This window comes from Acartia tonsa, chromosome 12 (genome assembly GCF_053477335.1).
Source record: "Acartia tonsa isolate MP-2025a chromosome 12, ASM5347733v1, whole genome shotgun sequence".
Lineage (NCBI taxonomy): Eukaryota > Metazoa > Arthropoda > Copepoda > Calanoida > Acartiidae > Acartia > Acartia tonsa.
In genome coordinates this window covers 15354703-15371873 of record NC_137271.1, presented here as the reverse complement: position 1 = coordinate 15371873, position 17171 = coordinate 15354703, and the positions used below count along the sequence as shown (strand labels likewise).

The window sequence follows — 17171 nt, the reverse complement described above, 5'->3', positions numbered from 1 at the left end:
TTCAATGATTTAAGTCTTTCCGGGACCAGGGATTTTTTCGCGGAAAATTTCCTAGGTACCTGCACAGATATAAACATTTTTATCCTTGTTGGATTGAAATTTGATATGATAAGAAATTAACAAAATGAGAGTTTTACATCATTTAAATATTTCTTTATGATTTATTATAATCACATAAATAATTTAATATAACATGCATATTAAAATTATTACTATTTACCTTTGAACTGATGTACCTAAAGAGAAATTGCAGATTCAGCATTTTAAAGTTCTTTTCTTATATTGAGCTTTTGTTTTATTTTGGTAATTTAATTTGCATATTTCAATTGCAATTTTATTTTACGCAATTTTGATTCACGAAGATTTAAAATTATGAAATTTTAATTTTCCGATGTTTAATGATTTTTATGGTCATATTTATTTAGATTTAAGTATCTATTTTATTAAAACATGTTAGGTTTAAGGATCTTACCTATCTTATCTTAAAAATGTTTAGATGTAAGCCCGAGTATTTTTCCGCTGGAAACAATGCTAATTATTGAGAAGTTTTTTATGAAATTCTACTTTTCTTTTCTAGCAAAAAGATTTAGTAGAAAAAATGTCATTATTTAATCTTTCTTTCTTTTGATGAAAAAAGTTTAAGTTGATTATTTAATTATCGATGCGATTTTTAGTATAAAAATCATTTACCTATTTTATTATGTAGGTGCCTAATTGAAGTTTAGGTACTATTGATTATTAATTCATGTATTCGCAATTGCATGGTCTGTAATTCTAATTTTAGTGAGATTATGAGGCCATGATATAATGAGATGTGTGAGTGGTAAATGTGCAATTCAGGTATATTGAATGCTTTTCCCATTCCTTATTCCTATCCTTATGTGGTAGTGGACTCGGTTTGAGTTATTGTGGTATTCGCGAGTTACCATAATTAATTTAGGCCTTATGGCCATAACATTTTAAACTCTTGTGGTTTATGTGTTGTGAGATTGTGATTTAGTGGACACTGTCTGCACGCATATTGCAAAGATGAGGTATTGTGTTCGATTCCCAGTGAATAGACGGGTGTGTTTCGGTATGTTTTTCTTGTATTCCCTGGCAAGTTCGAACCCATTAATCCCTGTTTCCTTACACCAAATTTCCTAGAGAATGAGTGTGTTACGCGGCATTCCTAACTATCTCCGCGCGGCGCGTGGCTTGTAAACGGACAAAAGAAACGCGCACTTATCCTTTGATTAGTCCCACGTGAAGAGCTACGTGATTGAAAATAATGTATTGCTTGAATATACATGTGCTCTGATGTGTGGAATATCTCAAATAAGCCTTCTGCTTAGTTTGACATCATAATGTGGTAAGAATTTATCTTTAATTCTTAATAATAAGTGTAGTATGGTATATTTTTACGAAGAAATTTAAAACATTAATTTTTCAACAAATAGACCATTTAACTGCTAACTTTTGACATACGAATATTTTCCTTAATTTTAGTGATCATTTGAATCTAAAATTATCAATTTCTGATGCTATTTAATATGTTTCGTGCCAATTTAAAGTTTTTTAGAAATTTTATATTTTTAATTAAATTGAAATCACGCAACCTCGATCTACAAAAATAATAAACCATTAATATTATGTAATTAATTTTTATATTTTTGTTTTAGATTCACTGTTTTCATGGTAATAAATACACATTTGTAAACATTCACATGTTGGTCATTCGGAGGGCTTGGAGATTAAGAATTCGTGAACGGCAAGGAATGCGTTCCGAAACAGATGGCTAGGGACGAAGCAACTGGTATTTGTTATAATAAATAGTCATAATAACAATCCTTTATTAAGGAAGTGGAAAAATTCATATTCTTACCAAGAACCTAAACCTTTATTAAGGTCTAGTTTTGAAACTTTTGGAGATATTTTTAAATTATTTTGAGAAAAAAAATATAAAAATTTTTTTAGGAAACAATTCAATTTTCAGAAGATTTAGAACATATATACTCTCAAAAACATCAAATAATTCCAATGCAATGCTATACTTTCTATGGCTCCGTGTTGGAATGAAGAATTCAACTTGAGATGCAAATCTTTCAAAAGTCAATAAAAAGTAGTATAAAGGTTTACAAGGGGGAGAAATAAAATTTAAATATGAAAATCTTGCAATAATAGTTATTTCTCGCATCGTATTATAACGGCTTTCCGCAGACAATTATGAGATTAAAACTATTTTATTAGCCCCGAGGTGCCAAAGGCACTGGCTAAAAAAATGGTTTTAATCTTATGATTGTAGATTTTTATATTCGTAAAAAACTGGATATAATACGATGCTAGACATAGTTTTTTCGTATGGATGAGAACCGGTTCCTATCCACCGGATTCGAATGAATACGAGAAACATATTTACACTTTTTAAAGAAGCGCAGCTGATCTTTAACAAGGTTATGTCCGTTTGGAAATCTAAACATTAAAACAAGATTAAAATAATCGTCTAAAAAACAATAGAAGTCCAAGAATGGTTGTATAGGGGAGTTTCCCCCCTCAAACTTTGAAACCCCACAAATTACCCACCCTCAAAATTTATTGAAAAACTTTGAAGACCCTCATTTAGCCACCCTCTTAATAAAAAAGCTTGAACATCTCTGAAAATAAATATTACTAAATTTCTATTTCTTTTGATATTTCTACTTAGAAAAGAACCACTGATGTCTGTTTATCTGAAATGTTGTTGATTATTACTAACTACTAATAAACTACTTTGTTCCTTTCTTAGTTTGTTTTTAGATTCTACTAAAGTTTATGAGTATTAAAGCTACTTGACTTTTCATCTATAACTTCTATAAATATTTTAAAATTTCATCTTTAAACAACTTTTTTGACTCGATCTTTTTTGTTTTACTTTAACAAAATATTACAATAGAATTGTAATATTTTGTTAATATTCCAATGTCAAAAAATGGACAGAAAACGTAATTTAAAGTTACATGCTTTATATAAAGTGATTTGTGAGATATGCTTATAATATTGGTTTCGACCCTAGCCTTAAATTTTAATATGGTTTATGTCTTACTCCCATAAAAAAAGCTTAAAACTATGTATGGTTTAAAATAGGAGCCATGTTTATTGGTTTCCAAGATCTAAAACTTCAGACACACATTAGAAATCGTCTTACTTAGAATAGATATCACTTTCGGTTCAGGGATAAGACATGGGACGATAAATAATTCTGTCAACTATTCTTTATGCATACTATTCTACAATTTTTGCTAACAATAATGGGTTTGTATCAATTTAAACGTCAATGTCCATTCCCTGCCTGTATCTTTATAATACAACAAGGATGACAACATCCATAAAAGAATCCGAGGAAAAGTGCTTAGTACAGGATAATGTTAATGGGCATACTTACATTTTTAGGGCTTGATTATAGAGTTGCTTCGCTTATAACATTATACTTTGTTGTTCCAGGAATCAATATACCACAAATTAGATCAATCGGATAATTAAATCACATAAAAATCTGTAGATAAAAAGTAAAAAAAACAATATGTTTAAAATGAACGTACAGACATTCTGGTAACGATTATAGAGTTTCTACACTTTCTAAATCATACCTACCTACTAAAGGAATCACCATGCAAAGTTTGAATTCGATAGGACAATTCTAACATGCCTAAATTAACGAAAAATTAACGGGCGTACGGACCGACCCTAATTATAGAAAAGCTTCGCTTAAAAAAATATTTTAAAGTAGAAACTACATAAATTAATTTAGTCTATTTTAGTAGCACCGATACTTTATAATTCATGTATGTTTGTTGGTAAGAATGAAATAAAATTCCTGAGAAAGTGTGGCTTCTAGTAAAGTTGACGTCTCAGGATACACAAATAATACGATATTAGTCCGTACCAACCTTTTATACCACAAAGAATTCTCTATTTTTTCTCTTTATTTCCTCTCTCACTCTCTCTCTCTCTCTCTCTCTCACTCTCTCTCTCTCTCTCTCTCACTTTCTCTCTCTCTCTCTCTCTCTCACTCTTTCTCTCTCTCTCTCTCTCTCTCTCTCTTTCTCTCTCTCTCTCTCTCTCTCTCTCTATCTATCTCTCTCTCTCTCTCTCTCTCTCTCTCTCTCTCTCTCTCTCTTTCTCTCCCTCTCTCTTTTTTTTTCTCCCTCGTGCTGTCTAAATACCTATCTTTTCTCCTAATCGGAGATTTATAGAGAAATTTACGGAAAACATTTCCTCGGAGTGACTATATTAAAACAAAAATATTTTTTTAAATCATCTATCCAGAAATATGTTTTGTGATGATTTAATGTTACTTAGTAGGGTTGTTATGAGCTCCTTTTTTGAGCAATAGTCCCAATACCCCACCCTCCATCCATCCACAATAAAGTACAAATTAAGAGGGACATTTCCCTACCCTTCCTTTTGGGTCAAAGACATCTGTAAGAAAAAATAATAAAAGTTTAATAAAATCTCTACATACAGATATATATAATAAACACAGAGAACTTTTAACGGAGCTTTTCTGTGTAGTTAAAAATTCTGTGAATAATAACTCCAAAAACCTTTCATGGCAAATTTTAATTTTAAATTGACGTTTCCTATAATGTAAGAACACCAAAGTTTCTCTTTGGTCCCCAAACATATAGAAATATAGGCAACAGGTCCGCTAATCATTAGGTTTAATTTACTTCTGCATATTTGTCATATTCTGAGTGTAATAATGTATAAACACCAAAGTTACCCTCTGGTCACAATACATACAGATATAGGCACCAGGTCCTCTAATCATTTGTTGTGAATTTACTTCTGCATATGTATCATATTCTGAGTGTAATAATGTATGAACACCAAAGTTTCTCTATGGTCCCCTTACACATTTGAAAATAGGCAACAGGTTCACTAACAATTTGGTGTCAATTCACTTTTTCACATGTATCATATTCTGATTGTAATAATGTATGAACACTAAAGTTACCCTCTGTGGTCACCATACATATATAAATATAGGCATTCGAATATGTATCTTATTCTGTTTGTAATAATGTATGAGCACCAACGTTACCCTCTGGTCACAATACATAGAAATATAGGCAACAGGTCCGCTAATCAATTGGTGTCAATTCACTTTTTCATATCATATCATATTCTTACTGTAATAATGTAGGAACACCAAAGTTTCTCTAATCCCCTTACACATTTGAAAATAGGCAACAGGTTCACTAATCATTTGGTGTCAATTCACTTCTGCATATGTATCATATTCTTACTGTAATAATGTATGAACACCAAAGTTACCCTTTGGTCCTCAAACATATAGAAATATAGGCAACAAGTTCACTAATCATTTGGTGTTAATTCACTTCCGCATATTTGTCATATTCTTACTGTAATAATGTATGAACACCAAAGTTTCTCTGGCCCCCTTACACATTTGAAAATAGGCAACAGGTCCACTAATCATTTGGTGCCAATTTACTGCTGCACATACATCATTTTCTGAGTGTAATAATGTATGAACACCAAAGCTTATCTGTGGTCACCATACATATATAGATATAGGCAACAGGTCCGCTAATCATTTGGTGTCAATTCACTTCTGCATATTTGTCATATTCTGAGTTTAATAATGTATGAACATCAAAGTTTCCCTCTGGTCACAATACATATAGATATAGGCAACAGGTTCACTAATCAATTGGTGTTAATTCACTTCCGCATATGTATCATATTCTTACTCTAATAATGTATGAACACCAAAGTTACCCTCTGGACACAATACATATAGATATAGGCAACAGGTCCGCTAATCAATTGGTGTCAATTCACTTCTGCATATGTATCATATTCTTACTGTAATAATGTATGAATACCAAAGTTACCCTCTGGTCACAATACATATAGATATAGGCAACAGGTCCGCTAATCAATTGGTGTCAATTCACTCAATCATATTTGAAGTTTGAATATTTCTTGAAAAATATTAAATAAATCAAAACTAGGGTGATTTCGTAGTGAAATATTACTGTTTATCAATATTTTGTAAATATTATTTTCCCGTAAATATATTAAAATTTCTTAATATCCCATGTACCCCGGAAGTCCAAACTTCACACCTTTCTGCATATATCCTAACACATAGAAGGGGAATATCTAAATTGAAAATCTGAATATACTAATATATATTAACAGAGGGTAATATCTTGTTACCTTATCAGATGGTCAACAAATATTAAAAAATATGTTTTAATATTTCAATACCCGCTAAATTAGAATAAGGTTTGGTGAATATATTTTTGATGTATATTCACTAAATCTCGTAAGTACTGAAATAAATATAATCTATTTTTCCTTATTCCGTTCAATTTTGCTTCGACTCTTATACATTTATATTCTGATTATTCAGTTCTGACACTATACAAGTGTTAATGTCTTTTTGTCCTACCGTTTCAGTGCTTTTATGGATGTTGTCATCCTTGTTAATTATGTTTTCGTTGGCTTTAGATCTTAGGGACTTTTATTGAATTTTGATTGGTTTGTTCATTTTGTTCAGTGTCTAAACTTTTCAACCTCTAATTTTATCTACAGATGGGGCAAGACTGTGTCTCATCATTTATCGGCCATTGTATGTTGTCATGTAAGTGTAACTTTTTTCTTTAATTAAGTGTATTTTTTTTGAATGTTTCTTCCAATGATTTTAAAAGTTAGTCATGACTTGACTTGTTGTTTGCCTTTTATTCAATATGAAAAGCCACAGAGACTATGGCTGCCGAACCCTGAATGAAAGAAAAGCTTTTCTAGTATGGCTTTGAAATCAATTAATATCCGCTGCATTTTCCATAATTTTCCACGGATATTAAAATAAAAAAGTTTGCATCCTTTAATACACCAATTTATCAGCCATTGTCTTATCAAAATTAAACTAGGAAACTCAAACGGCTATACTTTATTTATTCCACTCCTTGGGGGGGGGGGGGGGGGCTATAAACATAGATATCATACGTGTCCTGTGACTTTACAAAGCCGGTCCAGGATATCATATTCTTAATGAATTCCGGCGAGGGGGGGGGGGGTTGTTTTACAATGATGCATAAATGATGAATTGAAAATATCCTAAATGCCTACACCAATTTATCAGCCATTGTCTTATCAAAATTAAAATAGGAAATTTATTTTCATAATTCTCCTCCTATTCTATCTATTCTTAATGAATTCCCGCGGCTTGGGGGGGGGGGGGAGGGTTTACAATGATGCACCAATAATGAAAATTAGCTCTTTATATAATATACCAAATACTCAAGTTTTTAAAATTTTGTCTTATTTTTCTACATAAATAAAAGTAAATCATTGTGTTTTTTGTTATATTTAAACATTGCTATTCAATATGTTTCTTTTTATTTAAACATTTTTGTACGAACACCGTGGCTGACCCAAAGATCAAATAACAATAAATCATATTATATTTAAATACTTGCACGCACACAAGGGAGTCTTTACTCTTTCTTTAGTAATATAAATGAATAAAGACATCCTACTTTTCTTTTCTTGTGACGTCAATGACTGAGTCTGATTCCTATTACAATCTATATTTTGTATATTCAGTTCAGACACTCTACAAGAGTTAATATTCGTCTGTCCTACCGTTTCAGATCTTTACTTTTATGGATGTTGTCATCCTTGTTAGGTCTTGATATTAATTCAAACTTTCATTTTTAGACTTTATCATTCGCTTATAACATTGTGTTTTGTTGTCCTAAGAATCATTATTTCAAAAACATTATTTCAAATGACTTTCTGGTTTGCTTCCATTGGGCTGTTTATTCTACTAGTTTTATAATAAGGTTTTCTTATTCATTGCTTCAACAACTTTTGCAGAATTGTTGAATTTGATTGGTTGGTTCATTAGGTTGAGTGTCCAAACGTTTCAACCACTTATGGTTAACTACAGACTGTAATTTATGTATCAAAAAAAGGTCATTATGTATTAATTAGTAGTGATCTAAAGGGATAAGACAATGGCCAATAAATTAATGTACATCCTCAATGATGATACACAAAATTATCCCTATTGTAGATTACAATTAGTGGTTAAAACGTTTAGACACTTAACTTAAAGAACTAACCAATCAGAATTAACTTAAAATCCCTAAAGTTGTTGGTTTTTTTTTTGGGGGGGGGGGGAGGTCGCCACTCTACCCCCCTTTGAATTAAATTGGTTAAATTAAAGGTTAAAAAAATTCATATTTCAAATTCCAAGATTCAAATAGATTGAATTAAGAAGGTTTCGTGATTCGCAAAATTCACATTTCATTGATCGATTGATTTGCCAAGGTAAACCCATACCAAGGTAATACCATTTAGAGCGCTCACACTAGTGAGATTTATGTGCTAGTTATATGAATAAAATAAGCTTAAATTGTCTTATATAGCTCTTCGAGCTGGAAAATTACTTGAAAAATGCATATTAGTAAAGCATTAATTGTTTTTTGATAAATAATTCCCAAAAATATTATACTTTTGCCCGTTTTTTTACTTGTTTTTTCACATAACGCAAGCGCGTCGTTAGAACCCCTATATAACAACAAAATTTATGGAAAGAGAGGAATTCGTCGGACGAGGGAGAGCCCGTACCGAGTGAAAGACGACGGAGAAACGAGTGCGGGGAAAGCTATAACCATCGCAACCGCGAGTTGACGCGCCATCGCGGTCACGCTTATCACTATATAAGAAAGAATTTTTATTATGGATAAATAAATAAGAAATTAGCTGTACTAAATAAGTTTATTTCATAATATTCATACACAATTGAAAATAGAAATGCATTGCCATTATGATTCTTTAATTATACGTTTATTTTCAATTTTATTTCTTCATAATTTATTGATAATATTATTAAAGTTAAACAATATAGATGTATTAAAAATAAAATATGTACAAGAAGAATGATTGATCTCAAAGCAAACGGCTCATGGCTTAGCAGCTTACAAAAAATCTTTGACGTTTGATTTGGGAACAAGGTTATTGTATCCGAGGAACATCAGTTCCTTAACCATTTGGGCCTTGAGGTTATACCTCCTTTTGCTGAAAAGCAATTTGAGATGGGAAAATATTCTTTCCACTCTCGAATTGCTGACCGGCAGAAGGATAAGGTTCCCCAATAGCTCCCTGATTTCGGCTGGATACTGGTCCTCTTCCAATAAGTTTTTCACAGTACCATGGATTAGATCCATGGTTGCGGATCTTGAACCTTTCTTCTTATCTCCTTTGGTGGATTTTCTGTAGAAATCGACAAGGTTTGTGGCGTTTTGATTGCGCCATTTCTCCAGACCTGTGTACATGGCTGTCCTCAGAAGTTTGACTTGTTCTTCTTTGCTTTTCTTCTTCTTTGGTTTTATCTTCTTATTTTGTTGTTCTTCTTGATATTTTTGCTTTTTTTCCTCAAAAAAAACAGCGAAAACATCGGGTTCTGAATCTTCGTCATTGTTTGTTGTTGCAGCACTGCTTGGAGCCTCCTCCTCCTCCTCGTCCTCGATGCTGGTAGTATCTCCTCCATTCTCCTGGTCAGTCTCGTCCTCGTCCTCGGTCTCGCTACATTTAGCCAACTGGATACGAATAACGCGCTCGCCGATTAACTTGGACAATTCATAGCCATCATCCAGGATCTCTTTGGCAAATTTCTCATCAACTAGCTGGCTGGGCATTTTCTTTTCCTGTAAAAATTTATTCTTTAAATTTTAATATCTATCTCATGATTTTAAGAAAGCTTATAAAACTTAGTCTCAATTTCGAACCTGTTACCTAGTATTAGTGTTCACTTTTAGCGGCAGCCGCCAGAAGTAAATGCCTGCTTCTCATTGGTTACTTTTTATTTTTTTTCTGACGTCATATATTCTTTTAAATTTTGATATAATATCTGTTGTAGGATGACGATTATTTGTAGCTATTTGATATGTTTTTTATTCTTATTCCTTATCATAGAAAATCAAAAATGATAAAATGAAAATTATTTGTAGCTATTTGATATGTTTTTTATTCTTATTCCTTATCATAGAAAATCAAAAATGATAAAATGAAAATCCATTAAATATCTCATTTTAAGAAAGCCTAAAACTTACGCCGTCGCCTACGATCATCTCCAGGTACGTCTTGCTGTAGGGGTGCAGAAACAACAGCGCTTTCCAACCTTGAGAATTCAGCATTTTTGTTACACGTCCTTTCAGTTTGTCATACATTGTGACAGCAAACCTGCAAAAATATAAATAAAATAAAATAGCTTTTTTTATATGTTTTTTTTTATATTCCTCCCCTCCCTATAATACTTTTCTACATTTTATTTGTTATATCTTTAGTATGGCGCATTTTTTGCAACTAAAAAAATTAAAAACCAACCTGTTATTCTCTTTACCCAGTTTAGCCAGATTTGAAAGAACAGTTTCTAGATTAGCAAACATGCTAGGTACGGTTGCTTCCAGGGATTGTGCAGATTTAGTGATTGGACCATCAATTTTCACCAGGACAGCTTTGATATCTGCTAACAGACCAATCTGTTCTTGAGTAGGCCATGTAATATTGACTAAACATAAAAAAAATACTTGAAAAGAAATAGTATTACAAATTTGTATCACCACATAAAAAAAAATACTTCAACTCAACTATTGTCTATTTATATTTTTGTGTTACCAAACCAAATAAAAAATTACAAATGTGTATTGTGAGTAATATATGTATACCTTTTTGATCAATCAGTGATTGTTTTACAGCTTTCAGCAAGTCCTCATTCTCCAAGAGTTCGAAGAAACGGATCAACATGTTCACAATGGAACTCCATCTTGTATCACATGGCTTCACTAGTCTAAAAAAAAGATATATTTTAAAAGTTAATAATGGCTTCTCATTGGTTAATTGTAAATGTTTTCTTTGAATTTAAAAAAAAAATAATTGTTGAAACTGGCTTCTCATTGGTTAAAAAATAACACTTACATTCGTTGTTTGAATCGTTTGTAGATCTTTCTTAAGCGCTTATTATTGCGCAGTTTCCCATTTAATGTTGTCACATATTTCAGCGTATCTCTGTAATCCACGTTTTCCTAAATACAAAATCAATCAACCCTTCAAAACCCTTACTATTTTCAAAACCATTACTATTAATAACTATTAATAAAGGCAAATACAAACAAATAGTTATTACATTACCTTTGTCTTTTCCAAGGAATCTTCAACAGCCAGATCCGACTGATGGTTCAAACAGGGAAGTTCAACCATAACTCCATGGTTTCTTGCACTTTGAAGTGCAACTTTTCTTGCGGCTTCAATACCTGACATAACAAAAAGACATATTATTGAAATATAAATTGTAATTAATATATCAATAATTAAAATTTTTTGTTTTAAATGTGATGACAATGTGACATGTCAATATCATAATCTTACCATCAGTTCTTTCTTTGGCAGCTTCAAAAGTGTTCTTGTAGAATGATAGAACATCTTCTTCTTGCTCAGACTCAGCACTAGTATTATCTTCGTCTCCTGACTCGTCCAAACTTGACAAGAGAGCACCATTTTTTACCAGGAATTCCAATTCGTCTCTGGACAATCCATGCTCCTTGTTCAGCAGTTCCATGAACTAATAAAAAAAATAAAAATTAAAAATTGTTGATTATTATTAGTTTTATAAATACTACTTTTTAAATAAATTTAAAATATTAAACTTTGATAAAAATTGGGTGAATTTGAAAGTTAAAGATTAAAGTTAAGTTAAACTAACCTTGATACAATTCTTTGCACTATCTGTAGTGCATGACAATAACTGCTTGTGGGTAAGGTTGAAAGCGGCCAGAATTTTGTCAACAGCTCTCACGATGGACACGCCAGTGCAATCAGGCTCTGGCATCTAAAATATTCAAAAAATTATATTTATGCTTATAATTTAAATTTAATATTTATAATTGCAATATGAACTTTAAATTATTTGAATGAAATGATAATAATAATAAGGATAAACTCTTTACCTCTTCACAGCTTAATAAAACTTCTCTTGGTTCATTGGTGTTCTTGTCCAAAAACGTTGCTGTAACTGAAAATAAAATAAAATTGTAAGTTCATGTTATTTGTATATATTATATAATATTATAATATTTAAAATAAATGAATGTATACCTGCAAGAAAATCTACGAATACTATCCCAAAATCTATGCTTAGGTGGATAGCTAAAAATAAAATAATCAAATTATTAAGTTTTATAAATAAAAATTCAAATGTCAATGGTTACTAACTCCCCCCCCCCCTACCCCCCGTTCTTAACACATAAATTTCTGATTAAGATTTTACCTGTATCTTTCAACTCATTTTTCAAGATATCGACAAAATTTTTATAACAGTTGGTCACCCAGAGCTTTAATTGTTCGTCTGTGGGGGCTAGTTGTTTGTTTCCGCCTTCAAGGAGCCCGACTTAAAATAAAATAAAATTACAAACATTTTTTTAGCAGCTTAAAAGTTAATTTAATTAAAATAGAATTAGTTTTTTATACTGTAATATAAAAATCAAATTATAAATTTTTTTTAGCAGCTTAAAAGTTAATTTAATTAAAATTTATTTAGTCTTTTCATACTTACCTTTCTTAGCAATTAAATGATCCCAAACAAATAGGTAGGGATCTTTGAGCTGCTTCAATGATATACGGCCATTGGTGAGTTTGTGTATATATGCATGGATACAATCAAGGGCAGTTATACCGCTGATGCAGATATCCTTGGTCTCTAGCTCGTTGCCTGAATGAAAATAGAAATATTACTGTTTGCGATAGCTTTTCATCAATCGTTGAACTCTCTAATTTATTTATCATATTGATTACGGAGGCATATTATATAATACAATTATACAACAAATATGTGTGTTTGCGATAGCTTTTCATCAATCGTTGAACTCTCTAATCTATTTATACGATATATTACATGTAATATATATGTGTACCACTTACGTTTATCGGTATCAAAATACTTCTTGTAGTCTCTCTCGCTGGTGTAGGCCTTGACAGCATTCTTGCAGGCTTTCTCAATGTTTGGATGGTATTTATACCAATGCTTCACGCAGCAACTACAATAAAAAAAGATTAAATTAAAGATTTGTGTATATTTGTATACTATCTAATTATGTATGTTAAACACTTTTGTATATTATCTAATGTTCTCAATTATGTGTATATGTATGTAAATGTTAAAAACTTATATAACTGTTTACCTGATGACATTGCTGTCATCATCCAAGCCTTCATCAAAGCGGGTTTTCCACTTAGGACAATCTGTAAGTAAAATACATATGGATTAATAAATTATACTTTTCATAATTTATTCTAAAGTTAAAACTTAAAAAATTCTACACAACACTTTATTTATCTGAACTCAAATATTGTGTCAATAATACTTACGTAGACATTTCAGATAATTCTGTCCGTCCTCTTTCACTTTTTCGAAGTAACTGAAATAAAAAAAATGTATCAGAGTCAGTCAGGATGTATATTTTTAATTTTTGATTTTGACAAAAATTATAAAAAATTGACTTACTTTCTAATGAACTGTGTGTTTATAATGTGTGATACTTTTTCATCCCATACCAACTGTTCATTGTTGTATCTCCACCTGAAGCATTTCTTTTCCTGTTCGGGAATGTCTGAATATAAAAGAAAATAAAAATATATATATAAAAGTATATTTGCGATAACTTTAATTTAATAGATTCTTCCAATTTGTAATATTTACAAAAAGTCTTGCTTTATTCATTATTGTAATTGCTCCAATAATTCATAATAAACTCTCATTGGCCAGAACAATTAAACTCCTACCTTTCATTTTAATTTTTTCTTCTCCATTTAATTTCTTGCCTTTTTTCTTCTGGACTATGCGCAATATAGTGGTGTTGTTAGGCCGGCCAGGTGGCCTTCCTGCACCTTTATTTTCCTCTGCACTTAATGAACTTTCCTGTAAATACTGCTTGATGATCTGTAACTGTTCAGCTGTTGGTTTTGCCTTCTTAGCAGAGGGTTTCCTTTTATTTTTTTCAGTACTGTCTGTTGGCTGGCCTTCGTCAATTGGGGGTAAGGTTTGTTTATTCTTGCCCTTGCCCTTGCCCTTGCCCTTGCCCTTGGGAGGAGGAGAACACCCCGACGACGATGATGATGAACAATGTAGCGGTGTACTATGATCTGGATACAGAAAAGTATCAATACCTGTGGCCGTAGGGGTAATTGGAATGGGCATAGTCGTCTGTTGGGCGGCGAGGGGTATTTCAGGTAGATCAGGTGGTTGATATACATCTGTTTCTTCAAGTCTGAGGCCCAGGGAACTATCATGCCTATACCGCTTAGTTAAGTGATAATCATATTCATTATTATCACTAGCAGTACCTTGGTAATGGACCTGGTAATCAAGTTCTTCGACACCTGACAGGACAGACACATCCATACTGAAATAAAATAGCTTCAATTTTAATAATAGTTATTGTATAGGAGGGGGAATATTTTAAATCTGATTTTCTAAAGAGTAAAGAAATATTTTTCTTGGGAAAACCTCCCCAAAAATAGTTTAAAAAAACCTTCCCAGGACCTATAAGAAGCTTAATTGTGAAGGAGAACAATATCGGTTCAGAGGTTAGCGAGATCCCTCGGCTCCTAGTATTTACCTTGGCTGGCCTTTCTTCCGCTTATTAGTTGTACTTCCTGAAGTTGAAGCCGAAGGTATATCAGTGGCTGTGGAACTAAAATAAAATAATTTAATTATACTACATTTATAATATTATTAGCTAAGTCTATAATCAAGTCTTAAAATGTAAGTATATTCCAACTTTCCAAATTCCAGGTTGTTAAAAAGTACCTTTTTAAAATTCAAATTGCGCGGCTTGTGTTAATAGTAGAAAAATGGTATGCATATCCTTAGAAACGTCATAAGCTCTAGTTTTTTAATATATTTATAATTAGCTAAGAAAAGTAACTCTATGCATATCCTTTGAATCGTCATAAGCTCTAGTTTTTTAATATATTTATAATTAGCTAAGAAAAGTAACTCTATAATCAAGTCTTAAAAATAAAATGTATGTAAGTATATTACTTATTTTTACTCTATGTGTAACGTTCGTATGTCTGTCCATCTGATTTCTTAAGTTAAACAAGTTAAACTTAACTTTATTTATGGAAATATATTTTGTAAGGTTAATAAAAGTTCAGAATGTTTCAACAATATATAAATTCGTAGTATTCCTATAAATGTTATTATCCCTTACTCACTTGTCCCCTTTTATTTAAAACAAACGGGTCATGTGAAGGCAAACCTAACCCAAAATAACCTTTCTAAAGCAACTGTGAAAATACGATGAAATATAAATTTAGAAGAAAAGCTTTGCTTTTAATTGACTTTTAAAGTATTTTTTGAAAGTATTAAAAATTGATTATTTCAACAAATTATGTCCTAAAATGTTTTTCTCACATTTTTCAACGCATATGCATAATTAAGTTTACAAATAAATCATTTCTCTTGAATGACCCGGTATATTATTTCTAAGTTCTAACAATTTCACACTAATATAGATAATATGTAGTATAGCAAGAATGAATAGAAAATATGAATGACAGTGAAAATTTAAAATTTAATAATAAATAAAAATAAAATATTACCTGAATTTATCTGGTGTGTCCAACATATCAACAGCAGATCTGATGTTGTCTTTTCCTTTGAGTAAACCGAGGGATCTGACAGCCTCATGTCTGCTCCCGTCCATGGTTTTGATCAGTTACCTTTTGATTCGAAATGAAACTAAACTAAAAAAAGATATATATTAATTACATTACGTTCAATGGGCGGAGTTTTAAAAAAAGTTAATTACGTTATAAGGACGGTGAAAATGGTTTTATTTTCAATGGGAGGAGTTTCAGTGTCTGTCTACAAACCAAACAAATTTTTATGGTGTTTAAATGGGTGGAGTTGTAGCGGCGGGCGGTAATTTTAACTCCAGTCTCCACCCACCCACATTTCATCACTGTTCGTAGAGTCTATCTATTTTATTTTTATTACATTTAGAAAGCAACTCTATAATCATTACCAGAATTTTCCGTAGATCCATAAAACCGATCCTAGTTATAGAAAAGCTTCGCTACGGGTCTATAGGATAATAGTAAATTAGTAAGTAATAATATTGTAAACCGATCCTAGTTATAGAAAAGCTTCGCTACGGGTCTATAGGATAATAAGTAAATTAGTAAGTAATAATATTGTAAGAAAGCCATAATTTATAAATATAGGCGGGCGGCCCGCGGGGAAAACAATAATAAGATCTCATCTCATATTTCTTACTAAGTTGACCCTTTCCTCCACATTCCCTTCGCCGGCTTCCTTTTAATATGATTCTGGTGACAGGTCATAAAGGCCCCCCCCCCCAAAAAAAAAGGGTTGACTTGACGACGATATATATAATAGATAATGATATTCTTCCCTCCCCCAAGATTTTTAGTTCTTTCTTTTTTAAATTTAAATTTTTTAAATCATAAATCATAAAAAAGCTATCCGTTTTAAGATTAATCTGCAAGGGTTAAGCATATAATTAACCTATAATAACCTATATCAGACACACAAACACACATCCTGTTACTTTAGTATATAAGGATTTTTAAAAACGCTTTGCCGTAAAAATTAACGGGTTAAACACGCAAAAACAAGGATGACTACATCCATAAATTCCAAGCCATGAAAAGTAAAATATAGTATTATTATTATATATAACTTTATACTTTTTAACTTTTTTTTTAAATAAATATACTTACCAGGGACCTAAAGGGATAAGACAATGACCTATAAATTGATGTACATCCCCAATGATGATACACAAAATTGGAGTACTGATTCCTATTACAATAAGGTACAGTATTTTAAGCAAAGCAATCTCTATAATCAAGTCCTAAAAATGTCAGTATGTCCGTAAACAGTATTCTGTATTTAAGAAGTTTTGCATAACATTTAATTATTATTTTGTCAAAACTTGTGTATTTATATTTTGTATATTCGGTTTTGACACTCAACAAGAGTAATGTTCTTCTGTTGTACCGTTTTAGAGCTTCGCTTTTATGGATATTGTCATCCTTGTTTATAATGATACTTTTTTGTTGCAATAATTATTGCACTTTTGAATATG

The 17171-nt window shown here is 31.4% G+C and overlaps 2 protein-coding genes across 2 annotated transcripts; both read right to left on the bottom strand.

Moving 5' to 3' along the window:
- Positions 1–8764: 8764 nt before the first annotated feature.
- On the bottom strand, positions 8765–13716 carry LOC145333575 (uncharacterized). The gene is made up of 16 exons (XM_080178735.1): positions 13559–13716; positions 13423–13472; positions 13236–13296; positions 12976–13091; positions 12611–12766; positions 12326–12445; positions 12154–12204; positions 12006–12070; positions 11762–11887; positions 11428–11620; positions 11191–11312; positions 10978–11084; positions 10728–10849; positions 10387–10570; positions 10113–10242; positions 8765–9707 (listed from the first exon to the last, which is right to left on the bottom strand). Exons 9-16 carry the CDS (start codon positions 11885–11887, stop codon positions 8979–8981), a joined length of 1713 nt encoding a protein of 570 aa, XP_080034861.1. The 5' UTR covers positions 12006–12070; positions 12154–12204; positions 12326–12445; positions 12611–12766; positions 12976–13091; positions 13236–13296; positions 13423–13472; positions 13559–13716; the 3' UTR covers positions 8765–8978.
- On the bottom strand, positions 13657–15611 carry LOC145333576 (uncharacterized). Its single transcript, XM_080178736.1, has 2 exons — positions 14673–15611; positions 13657–14456 (listed from the first exon to the last, which is right to left on the bottom strand). The coding sequence occupies exon 2, from the start codon at positions 14453–14455 to the stop codon at positions 13796–13798; it is 660 nt and encodes a 219-aa protein (XP_080034862.1). The 5' UTR covers position 14456; positions 14673–15611; the 3' UTR covers positions 13657–13795.
- Between the last annotated feature and the right edge of the window lie 1560 nt (positions 15612–17171).

What these genes read in the sequence shown, in the direction of transcription:
- LOC145333576 (XM_080178736.1), bottom strand. Translation starts at nt 14,455, where the DNA reads ATGGATGTGTCTGTCCTGTCAGGTGTCGAAGAACTTGATTACCAGGTC.
- LOC145333575 (XM_080178735.1), bottom strand. Translation starts at nt 11,887, where the DNA reads ATGCCAGAGCCTGATTGCACTGGCGTGTCCATCGTGAGAGCTGTTGAC. An exon ending in GTGCAAAGAATTGTATCAAG is followed by an intron (nt 11,621 to 11,761) that starts GTTAGTTTAACT and finishes TTTTTTTATTAG; the next exon opens with TTCATGGAACTGCTGAACAA. An exon ending in TGCCAAAGAAAGAACTGATG is followed by an intron (nt 11,313 to 11,427) that starts GTAAGATTATGA and finishes TTGTTATGTCAG; the next exon opens with GTATTGAAGCCGCAAGAAAA.